At 39.8% G+C, this 12,776-nt stretch overlaps 1 protein-coding gene across 6 annotated transcripts in view; it reads right to left on the bottom strand.

The window, feature by feature from the left end:
• dpp7 (dipeptidyl-peptidase 7) overlaps positions 1-12,776 on the bottom strand; it is a 126,606-nt gene that overhangs the window by 28,232 nt on the left and 85,598 nt on the right. For 4 of the 6 annotated variants that reach the window (XR_011356799.1, XM_069935724.1, XM_069935733.1 and 1 more), the window contains exon 7: positions 7,012-7,072. The exons of 1 other annotated variant lie outside the window; for it this stretch is intronic. Coding sequence is in view for 4 of the 5 variants with exons in the window: in XM_069935724.1 (XP_069791825.1) it covers positions 7,012-7,072 (61 nt within the window). In the remaining variant the exon portion in view is untranslated. Of the gene's footprint in view, positions 1-2,047; positions 3,182-7,011; positions 7,073-12,776 lie in introns of those variants that run through there. One more of the 6 variants, XM_069935745.1, reaches the window with a different exon arrangement.

Genomic DNA, 12,776 nt, shown 5'->3' with positions numbered 1-12,776 from the left:
AGGGAGGAAATAGCGGAAGCTCTGACAGTGATTTTTCAACAGTCACTGGAGGGGCCCATGGTGCCGCAGGATTGGCGTGTCACCAATGTGGTTCCTCTGTTTAAAAAGGGCTCCAGGTGTAGGCCCAGCAATTAAAGGCCAGTAAGTTTGACATCAGTGGTTGGTAAGGTAATGGAAAGTATTCTTATAGATAACATATACAAGTATCTAGAGGGGCAGAGATTGATCAGGAACATCCAACATAAGTTTGTGCGGGGAAGGTCATGCTTGACAAATTTTGTTGAATTTTCTGAGGAGGTGACTTGGAAGGTTAATGAGGGTAGATTTAGATTTCAGTAAGGCCTTCGATAAGGTTCCACATGGAAGGTTGGTAAGGAAGGTTCAGGTGCTAGGGATTAATGTTGATAGTCAGATGGGTTCAATGGTGGCTAGAAGGTAGATGCCAGAGAGTCATGGTGGATAACTGTATGTCAGGATGGAGGCAGGTGATGAGCGGTGTGCCTCAGGGATCAGTGTTGGGTCCCTTCTTGTTTGTCATTTACATTAATAATTTGGATGATGGAGTGGTAAATTGGGTTAGTAAATATGCAGGCAATACAAAAGTAGGGGGAGTTGTGGATAGTGAAGATGGCTTTCAGGGACTGCAGAAGGATTTGGACTGTTTAGAAGAGTGGGCTGAAAGATGGTAGATGGAGTTTAATGCAGGTAAGTGTGAAGTGCTTCATTTTGGGAAGAATAATCAAAACAGGACATACTTAGTGAAGGGGAGGGCATTGAGGAATACAGAGGAACAGAGAGATCTTGAAATAATGTTTCATCATTCTTTGAAAGTGGATTCTCATGTAGATAGGGTGGTAAAAAAAAGGCTTTTGGTATGCTGGCCTTTATAAATCAAAGCATAGAATATAGGAGCTGGGAGGTGATGTTGAGACTGTTCAAGGCATTGGTGTGGCCAAATCTGGAATACTTTGTGCAGTTCTGGTCTTCAAATTGTAGGAAGAATAGCAATAAGGTAGAGTGGGTGCAAAGAAGATTTACTAAAATGTTTCCTGGATTGCAGTATCTAGAATACAAAGAAAGATTGAGTAGACTGGGTCTTTATTCATTAGAGAGTAGAAGGTTGAGGGGGGGGTTTGATAGAGGTATTTTAAATTATGAGGGGGATAGATAGAGTAGATGTGAATAGGCTCTTCCCCTTGAGGGTAGGTGAGATTGGAACAAGGGGCCAATTTAAGGGTATGGGGGGGAAAAGTTTAGGAGTAAGAGGGAGCTTCTTCACTCAGAGAGTGGTGGCTGAGTGGAATGATTTTCTGTAAGAGGTAGTTACAGCAGGGTCAATTTTGTCATTTAACAGAAGGTTGGATAAGTGCATGGATGTGAGGGGATTGGAGGGTTATGGACAGGGAGCAGGTAGGTGGGACGAGAGAGGCCAAGATGGCCTGTTTCTGTACTGTAATTGTTATATGATTATATATGGTTATTTCAGCCGTCCAATTACAGAAATAAGTTCAAGAAACCTCACTGATGAAAACTGATTTTCAATGCTACAAATACCTTCAAGAAGTGTTTAGTTACCATTCTCGATTATATGCTCAGCCAAGGCTCGCACCTGAATATTCATGAAATTGGTCAAACGCTGAAAATATGTTAATCCTCAGAGTCTGCACAATAAATAACAGAACTTGCAATGATATTTGGGTTGCAGATGAGACTGGCATCTGGTGGATAAAACTTGGGAGAAATGCTTGCTCCTTTCTACAATCATGGTGTAGCAGTTGTGAATACTAAGATTGCACCAATGGATCATTAACATTTGCCTGGTGTGACCACAGAATGGCTACCATCAGAGACAAAATATTTTGTATAGGGGGAAAAGCTTTAAACTCCATAAGATACATTTTAAATCTTCATATTATTTTCAATACAAACTTTTCTCAATCTATAAAATCAATTGATAAGTAGAATAATTAATAACTTCTTTAATATTATAAAACCTTTAAGAACATTTGAGAACTTAAGAACTTTAAGAATACATCATGCTGTGTCAATTTCATGAAGAAACTACCAAGGAAATAACCAATAGTGATTACATTTTGATAATGCTTTGAATAGACAAAATAGGAAATGTACAATCAGAATCAAGTGATATTTAGATTACATCCTGCTCATCTGTTTTTATTAAATATTGGTTACTTAAAAGATAGAACATATTGCTGATTATATATTCTACGGAGTACATCTGGTGACATCACACTGGCATGCTCAGTGTTATCTGATCTGTTTTAACAAATCATGTACAAAATGGATGGAAGAGGGATTTTCACTGCCTATTCCATTGAGATGACTAAATTTATTTGACTCGATAGTTGATTTGGTGAATAATATTCGGAACAATTGACTGGTGAGGATTTCTCACTCGCCACTCATCATGACACACACAAAAGGAGATAACAATACAGCCAACATTTGTTTTCACAATATTTTTGAGATCTGCATTTAAACAACTTCAATTTGCTTGATGGAGAATAAGGAGGACTTAGAGTTGGAAGATAACTAAAGCACATTAAATATTGTACAGTATCGTACAAGAAGCAGTAATCTCAAAGTTTTTAAATAAAGGCAACAAAATCATTTTTTCAAAACACTCCCTGTTAGCCCTTTAGAGATTGTTTTTGTCATTTATCTTTGAGATGCATCTTAAATGTGAGTTTACGTACTCCACCACCCATACAGGCAGATCGTTCCAGATTCCAACCATCCTCTTAAGCTTGACCCTAAACCCTCATAATTTTGTACACTTCTGTAAGTTTTCCTTCAGCTTCCTGGATTCCTAAGGAAACAAACCTAGCTGATCTAGTCTCTTATAATTAAAGTTCTCCATTTAGATTATGTCCTGGTGAATCTCCTCTGCACTCTCCAGTGCAATCACAATTGGGAAAACAGAATTGTACACAAGACTCAAATTGTGGTGTTACCAATGTAATAATAATTTCTATTTGTATGAGATCATATACTATTTATTGTCATGTAATAAAAAATAAATATATTACATGAAATTGCCTTTAGTCTGCAACAAGGCAAAAATTCACCATTACCTGGAACCCCTTACAGTCAGAGAAAGAGAAGCAAAAAAAGCGTCCCCCAGAGTCACCGGGTGTCTGTGGATTTTCCTCCAGCGCTCCTGCAGCCATACAAAACTCCAGTTCAGTTCAAACCCTAGCTACCCGAGCCCAGATCCAAATCTCCGACACTACGAGGAAGCATTCAGTGCCCAGGGACTTTCTGGAGCCCTCCTTACGCTCAGCATTCTCTTGAATTTCAGTTCCAATACCTAGTTCTCATGAGCCAGTCTCCAGCAGCATGATGTGAGTCCTTTGCCCTCAAGTCACCAAGTACTCGTCTCCTTTGTACGTCCTTCAACCGCAGAGCCCCTTGCTGGTCCGCCACTTTTAGTATCCTTATTGATATTATTTGCTAGCCTCCTTTCAAAGTTGACCCTTTCCTTCCTAATGACCTTCTTGTTGCTTTTTGTAAGTTTTTAAGTTTCCCAGTCCTCTATCATCCCAGCAATTTTTGCTTTCTTGTATACTCAATGGTTCTCAACCTTTTTCTTTCCACTTACATTCCACCTTAAGTATTCCTGATGCCATAGTTGCTCTGTAATTAGGAAGACAGTGCTTAAGGTGGTCTGTGAGTGGAAAGAAAAAGTTTGAAAACAACTATTTTAATTGTACCTCATTGACTTGTTATGTGCACAGTTTCATAACTCCAAAGGAAATGGGCCAATGACAATTTTTCTCAAGCAAAATATTTCAGTAACAATTGGGTCTAGAGCAGTGATTCTCCCACTCACATACCACCTTAAGCGATCCTTTACTAATCACAGAGCACCAATGGCATGAGGATTACTTAAAGTGGTATGTGAGTGGAAAGAAAAAGATTGAGAACCACTGTTACACACCCTTTCTTTTGCTTTTACATTGGCTTTGACTTCTCTTATCACCCACAGGTGCTTTTTTTTATTGAAATATTCCTTGTTTGGAACTCCAGCCATTGCTGCTCTGCTCTCCTTCCTGATAGTGTGCCTTTCCAATGAACTTTTGCCAGTTCCTTGCTCATACCTCCATAGTTCCCTTTATTCCACTGGTATAGACACCTCTGATTTTAGTTTCTCCCTTTCGAACTTCATGGTGAATTGTATCATATTATGATCCACTACCTCCTAAGGGTTCATCTTGCCTTCAGCTCCGTCATCAACTCGGTTTCATTACACAATTCCCAATCCAAAATTGCCATTTTCCTCGTCGGCTCAGCCACAAGCTTGTCTCAGATATTGTAAAAATTTTCTTTCTTAAGATCCAGTCCCAGCCTGGTTTTCCCAATCTACTTGCATGTTAAAATTTCCCACAACTAACATAACATTGCCCTTCTGACACACCTTTTCTATTTATAATTTGTTGTCCTTCTCCTGGCTACTGTTTGGAGGTCTATATGTACCTGCCAACAGTATTTTTTTTTACCCTTGCCAGTTCTTAATCTCACCCCAAATGATAGTAGATCCTATTTCATCTCTTTCTAATGATTTTAATGTTATTCCTTACCAAAAGAGCCATGCCATCCCCTCGGCTTACCTACCTATCCTTTGATACACTGTGTATCCTTGAATAATCAGCTTCTAATGACATCCATCCTTCAGCCACAACTCCGTCATTGCCACAATATCATCCTTGCCAATCTGTAGCTAAACTACAAAGTGATCCACTTTATTTCTTGTGCAGTGTGCATTTATATACAAAACCTTTAGTGCTTTATTTGTTACTTTTTTTGATAAAAATTCAATGCTCCTGTTGCAACTCATCCCCATGGCTGCAATTTTACCCTAACTGCCTGACCATTCACACAAACTCCCTACCTCCTGTCTCTATTTGTGTCAACTGCCTCTTCCTCTGCTTCTTCACTTTGGTTCCCACCTCCCTATGAATCTAGTTTTACCCGCCCCCCCCCCCCCCACCCCTCACCCAACCAAACAGCATGAACAATAGCAAACCTCCTTACCAGGATATTGATTCCCCTCCAGTTCAGGTGTAACCCATCCAACTTATACAGGTCACCCCTTCTGCAGTAAAAGTTCCAATGATCCAAGAGCTTGAAACTCTGTCCCCTGGATCAACTTCTCAGCCATTCATTTGTCTGCTTCTCTTCCTGTTCTGACCTTTTCTAGCTTGTGGCACCAGGAGTAATCCTGAGATTACCACCTTTAAAGGTTGTGCTTTTCAACCTCTTTCCAAACTCCCTAAACTTACTTTGCAGGATCTGTACCACACTCCTACCTATGTAATTGGTACCAATATGTACTACAACATCTGGCTGCTCATCATCCCCCTTAAGAATATTCTGCAATTGCTCAGAGACATTCTGGGAAAGAGCACCTGGGAGGCACCTACTAACCTGGCAGCTCTTTTGCGACTGCTTAACTATTCCCCTATCAAGTTCCCTATGACTGCCATTGCCTGACAGAGTCAACTGCTGTGCTATTGGTCTGGCTGTTGCCTTGACCAGATAGGTCAATCACAGCCAGCCACCCCCCCCCCCCCACCCCCGCAGTATTCAATACTTGTTGCTGAGGTGAATAGCCACAGGGGTGCTCTGCATTGACTGCCTATTCCCCTTCCCTCTCCTAACAATCAACCAGTTACCTGCCTCTTTCCTCTTTGGAATGCCTGTTTCCTTACCACTTCTATTTTTCACACCCTGTCTCCCAAATGATGCGGAATTTATCCAGTTCCATCTCCAGTTCCCAAACACATCCTTCGCCTCTGCTCACTGAAGCCTCTTGAGTCAAAGCCTCTAACTCTCCACTCCTACACTGGGCCACTCCACAAAGGCTGCTCCATTTGAGCTTCCCTACAATCCAATGTTGAATGTCAAATTTTCCAATTTCAGGTAACCCTTACTTCCTAAGTCCTTATCTCTGCTTCTCCCTATGATCCACCTGTCGTCCTTCCTTTTTTGCTTACTTTCCCATACTCCTTCCAGTTCCCCATCACCCATTTTCATTCTCCCTGGTTCCAGCCACCTACTACATACTCTCTTTCTCTCTTTAGCCTCTCTACTAATGGTTCACATTATCACTTTCCTCACATCAGATTGCAGCCATTATCTTCCTGTTTATCACCCTCCAGTTGGTGTCTTCACCTTTACCTTCCCTACCCAACTTCATCTGACCCATTTTCCCCTCTTCCTTTTGTTTCTCCTTTGTTCTCTCATTTTGTCTGGTACCCATTACAGGTACTTATCTGCCTCTGTTATGTAACTCCATCCCCTTCTCCAGATGACACTTTCTGCCATCATCCTTCACCCTTTCTCAGTCCACAAATCACTTACTAGCATTTGTCTCACCCTCCCACCCTGGCCATCTTCACTTATGTCTTGATAAACATAAACACCATCTGTGGAGGGAAATGGAGAGTTAAACAGCTAAGTTCCTCCAGCAATTCTAATTTTTGTACCATTCTTTTGTTGTCACTGAATGAAAATCCTGCAATTTTCTAACAGCAATGTATGAAGTACCACAATATCAATAACTGCAATAATTCAAGATGCACTCTCACCAATTATCTCTTCAAGAGCAATTGGGATTGGGCATTAAATAATATTGAACTGATTAGTGTATCTGAAAGAATAAGAATAGGCAAAGAGAAGTGGCAGTCGGTACATACTTGATGGGCTCGAGACGTTTCCAAATACAGTACAATGTGCATAAGGCAAAGGAAAAATTAAGACTAAACTTAATGATTGCATAATATACACAAATGTACACATTTTACCTAACAGAAATAAAGATTATGACACATTATTGCAAATGTAACAATCTAATGATTTTGACTTTTTCCTTTTGAAAGGATATCCAATTTTGTTTCCCAGCTCTGAGATTTAATGAGCACTTTGAATCAAGTCAGTGGATATTTGATTCCCTATTTAAATCACTTTTTTTCTGCACATTTTACTTACCTAATATAGAGAGCAAACCTTCAATATGATCATTCTTCTTCAGAATTTCATTGCATGCCACCTTAGGAAATTAATAGTCATATTAATATGTCTATACAGTATATCTACCTATTTTGTGATTTTTGGAAAAAAAAGTGTTTTTTTTTTACATATACAAGTTTAAATTAGATAATTAACAGCAGTGTACAGTTAAAGTATATTGTAGTTCTTGTACATCAATAAAAATGACAAAGTAGATGATAACATATTAAAGAACACATTAAACTGGGTTGGCTGGATTAACAAACCGTGGTTGATGAGGGATTCAGAGGATCAGGCAAGGTGAAAATAGGCATATGGACAACTGTGATCAAGTTTTGCACTACTACAGTTAATAAAGAAAATCAAATTGGCAAAAAGAGAACATGAGACAGGTTTGGCAGATTAGTTAAATGAGGAGCCAAAATTTGTTATTTATATATTGTTTGGTCGTCGTCCCGTTGGTGACCCTCTTTATTCTTGTGTGCACGTGCAAGTTTCCAGGAGCATTTGCAATGCATTAGAATTCCAGCTGGAACATATGCGGTGTATTGTAGTGCCGGTTGGAGTATGTGCGGTAATGTAAGGTACAAATCAGGAGTTGTAGAGAATATTAAAAAACATGGCAGCAGTGTCGAAGTAGGGTGAGAGAAATCATCATAATTTTTGTTGACCATCTTCATGAATGTTACTACGTTTTCATGGAGATCAATACAGATGTTGTTAAACTTTTACAAGGATGTCATTTATGGGCATTTCAATGTTTAAGAAGATTATTTCAAGTTTATGAGTTAAAATAAAGCATTTAAATGCATCTGGACTTATTATTGGAAATAATTGAAACATGTCACGAACAAGTGTCCCATTTAGACCTCACGCGACTATTTATTGGTCATCAATAAAACTGAATAATGCTAAGGCTCTACAAGCATAATTCTTTTTTAGAGAATGTTGTAATGCAATGGAAGGTATCGATAATATTTGTAAGCTTGACATGTTTAGTAATATGCAAATCATTTTAAATAAATAACCCTACCGAATGTGGATAGATAGAGACATTTGGTTTGTGATTTCCAAAAAAAAATTTAATCAGAGCTACCTTAAAGGATATGGTGGATATTCCTGAAGGGCAGAGTAAATTGAAACAGATCCAATATATGGAAATACCAGAGACACTTTGGTTGGGAACACAGATGTATGGAGTCCAACTCATAGTCAAGTCTGAAATTGAAAAGGAGTATCTTTGTTACTATTGTGTCAGTTAGAAAGAAAAAGATAAAGTGACTGAGGAAAAGGAGAGTTTGCTTGCTGAGAAGAGTTGTTGTTTAGTGGACATGGTTTGGAAATGTGTATATGGTTGGAAAAGAAGGAGAAATGTTAGAAGATGCTTCTTCACTCAGAGAGTGGTGGCAGAATGGAATGATCTTCCAGAGGAGATAGTTGCGGCAGGGTCCCTTCTGTCATTTAAGAGAAGGTTGGATGTGTACATGGATGTGAGGGGGTTGGAGGGTTATGGGCGGAGAGCAGGAGGGGGAACTAGTGGAGTTGTTCAAGTGAACCAGCCCAGACTCAAAGGGCTGATATGGCCTGTTTCTGTGCTGTAAAGGGTTATATGATCATATGGTTATAATGAGAAGATTGTTTTTTTTTAAATGGAAAATGAAGTATCTTTTAGCTGTCTGTCAGTAAAAACTGCGAGAAGTGACTTAACTGTAATATATGCAGTCAGAAGCATCCTAAAATATTTGATATATCCATCAAAGGAACAAGGAATTGGAAAAGAAACAAACAGAAGCAAAGGAATCATCAGAAAACAGTGTTACAGCTTCGGTCCAGACAAGTGGTCTTACTGGGGCCGGTGTGGATAACTGCCAACTTTCAATAGTGCCTGTAAAAGTCAAGAACAAGAACGGGAATGCAATAATATGCACTTACGCATTTCTTGACCCAGGCAGTACTATATCTTTTTTTCCCCAATTTGACTAAAGAACAAACTTCATCTTCAAGGAAAAAAGACGAAGATTATGTTGAAAGGCTTGGGACAAGAATAGGTCATTGAAATCAGCATTGTTTCGGGCTTAGAGGTTGCTGGATTGCAAGACAAGGATTTTTGTGATCTTTCAATTTTATACACTCAAGACTATGCCTGTGCATGAAAACATTCCTCATCAAAATGATGCCCATCAGTTGTCTATCTGTGGAAGATTTATATACCTGGTTAATTCTGAGGTAGAGATGCCGATTGGTTCAGATGTGCCAAAGGTTTTGGAACCACTGGATGTAATATGGAATGTGGGAGATGGACCTTATGCTGTTAAAACTATGCTTGGATGGGCATTTAAAAAAATATATTTTATTTATTCTGATGGACAATTATTGGACTTTTGGGAGGAAAGAATATTGCTTAGGCTAATTAGCAACAACTGTCAACAGGATTTTGGTTGTGAAATTTGATGAGTTGGAGAAACAATAAAAGACTATAAATCAGAAATTCACTTCTGAAGAAAAAACAGGTCAATGTGAAATTAAATCAAAGACATCCAAAACAATTCTTTTCTTTGGCTTGGCTTCGCGGACGAAGATTTATGGAGAGGGGTAAAAGTCCACGTCAGCTGCAGGCTCGTTTGAGGCTGACAAGTCCGATGCGGGACAGGCAGACACGGTTGCAACGGCTGCAGGGGAAAATTGGTTGGTTGGGGTTGGGTGTTGGGTTTTTCCTCCTTTGCCTTTTGTCAGTGAGGTGGGCTCTGCGTTCTTCTTCAAAGGAGGTTGCTGCCCGCCAAACTGTGAGGCGCCAAGATGCACGGTTTGAGGCGTTATCAGCCCACTGGCGGTGGTCAATGTGGCAGGCTCCAAGAGATTTCTTTAGGCAGTCCTTGTACCTTTTCTTTGGTGCACCTCTGTCACGGTGGCCAGTGGAGAGCTCGCCATATAACATGATCTTGGGAAGGCGATGGTCCTCCATTCTGGAGACGATCCAGATAAGGCAATCGAACAACTGAAAAGTGGCAAAGCAGCAGGTATGGATGGAATCCCACCAGAGGTCTGGAAGGCTGGCGGCAAAACTCTGCATGCCAAACTGCATGAGTTTTTTAAGCTTTGTTGGGACCAAGGAAAACTGCCTCAGGACCTTCGTGATGCCACCATCATCACCCTGTACAAAAACAAAGGCGAGAAATCAGACTGCTCAAACTACAGGGGAATCACGCTGCTCTCCATTGCAGGCAAAATCTTCGCTAGGATTCTACTAAATAGAATAATACCTAGTGTCGCCGAGAATATTCTCCCAGAATCACAGTGCGGCTTTCGCGCAAACAGAGGAACTACTGACATGGTCTTTGCCCTCAGACAGCTACAAGAAAAGTGCAGAGAACAAAACAAAGGACTCTACATCACCTTTGTTGACCTCACCAAAGCCTTCGACACCGTGAGCAGGAAAGGGCTTTGGCAAATACTAGAGCGCATCGGATGTCCCCCAAAGTTCCTCAACATAATTATCCAACTGCACGAAAACCAACAAGGTCGGGTCAGATACAGCAATGAGCTCTCTGAACCCTTCTCCATTAACAATGGCGTGAAGCAAGGCTGTGTTCTCGCACCAACACTCTTTTCAATCTTCTTCAGCATGATGCTGAACCAAGCCATGAAAGACCCCAACAATGAAGACGCTGTTTACATCCGGTACCGCACGGGTGGCAGTCTCTTCAATCTGAGGCGCCTGCAAGCTCACACCAAGACACAAGAGAAACTTGTCCGTGAACTACTCTTTGCAGACGATGCCGCTTTAGTTGCCCATTCAGAGCCAGCTCTTCCGCGCTTGACGTCCTGTTTTGCGGAAACTGCCAAAGTGTTTGGCTTGGAAGTCAGCCTGAAGAAAACTGAGGTCCTCCATCAGCCAGCTCCCCACCATGACTACCAGCCCCCCCACATCTCCATCGGGCACACAAAACTCAAAACGGTCAACCAGTTTACCTATCTCGGCTGCACCATTTCATCAGATGCAAGGATCGACAACGAGATAGACAACAGACTCGCCAAGGCAAATAGCGCCTTTGGAAGACTACACAAAAGAGTCTGGAAAAACAACTAACTGAAAAACCTCACAAAGATAAGCGTATACAGAGCCGTTGTCATACCCACACTCCTGTTCGGCTCCGAATCATGGGTCCTCTACCGGCATCACCTACGGCTCCTAGAACGCTTCCACCAGCGTTGTCTCCGCTCCATCCTCAACATTCATTAGAGCGCTTTCATCCCTAACGTCGAAGTACTCGAGATGGCAGAGGTCGACAGCATCGAGTCCACGCTGCTGCTGAAGATCCAGCTGCGCTGGGTGGGTCACGTCTCCAAACATCAGAAATGGATAAAAATTCAGTATTAAAAGATGTTGCTAATACTGGTTGTAATTATTCCTGTGTAATTAAATCAGCGACAGGACTAAAACAAAAGACTGAGAACAAATTGGAAAGTAACTTTTGTAGTTCAGAGATTACAGCAGACAAAGTCATGAAGAAATATCGTAACATGTTGCAAAACTGGCAAACATAGAAAATTGTGCTGATGGAATAATTAAGCGTGTGACTGACAAATTGGTGCAAATGCATTCAGAAAACAAAATGTTGAAAAGACTTGGAAATATTGGATAATCTCTAAAACAGTGAATGGAATATTTTTTAAAACTTTGTACTTGGAAACAAAACTGGATTTCAAAAGGGTGAGAATGAATCCAATGATTCATTAGTTTTGAAAGTTACCAAGGGAAATGTCCAGAGAGAGGTTGACAAGAATAAAGATTCAATTGTAAAAAAATTTGCTAAGTCAGAAAACAGAAGAATACCTGCAGACGAAATTAATAGTTATTGAGGAAAGAGAAACATGCATTATCAAAATGTAAAAGGTTGGAGAAAGAGATTCATATTTTGAAAAAGAACAAGTCATTGGTTAATAACAGAAAACAGCTGACTACAGAAAACAAACAAGAATGATCAGCTACTAACAATACAGAAATAAAGAGAAATTGTATTACCGCAAGGTAACAAACAAGATGAAGAAATTCAAACACTGGTTACTACAGCAGGGCTGACAACAGAAATACCAATGTATCACATGATTTTTTTCACTTCAGATAAAGTTATCGATTTCTTGGAAGCTAATAAGAAAATTACTTTCCTTTTGAAAGAATTGAATGCAGAGAGAGAATCTAATAAAAGGCTTAAAAATAAACAGTCAGAAACTGAGAGTGAATTGAAAGTTGAAAATTTTGATTTGGAATTGCAAGAAAAGGCAATAGAAACCAAAATGGTTGAAAAGGCTGCAATTCTAGTTAAAGAGATTTGTATGAGCCATAAATAGAACCAGTCTACTTCTTGATAGAAGGTTTTACAAATGTTTTGGTTGTTGATAAGTTTATATCATATCTTATTTAAATCCAACTGCAGGAAAGAAAAAAAAAGAGCAAATCTGTGGCAGGGAAGGTTAAAAAGACTAGTTTATTAAAATCAAGATTAGATAAATCTTCAAAATTTGGTTTTAAGAGTTCACATTCTTTCTATGAGAAGCAGAATGCTGAAAAAAGAAAGAAAGCCAAACAACATGTTGAAGAAGTACCTCACGTTAAACTTAAGTGGAAAGCTGTGTCTATTTAGTCTGAGGAAGATTTGAGATTTTCTGATTGACTTTTTAAGTCAAAGACTCTGGAGATAAAGGAACTTGACTGACTTTATTCTATTGTTTGCATATTGCACAGG

Source organism: Narcine bancroftii, chromosome 1, assembly GCF_036971445.1.
Source record: "Narcine bancroftii isolate sNarBan1 chromosome 1, sNarBan1.hap1, whole genome shotgun sequence".
Lineage (NCBI taxonomy): Eukaryota > Metazoa > Chordata > Chondrichthyes > Torpediniformes > Narcinidae > Narcine > Narcine bancroftii.
Note: the sequence above shows the minus strand (reverse complement) of the source record. Positions and strands in the feature narration are given on the sequence as shown.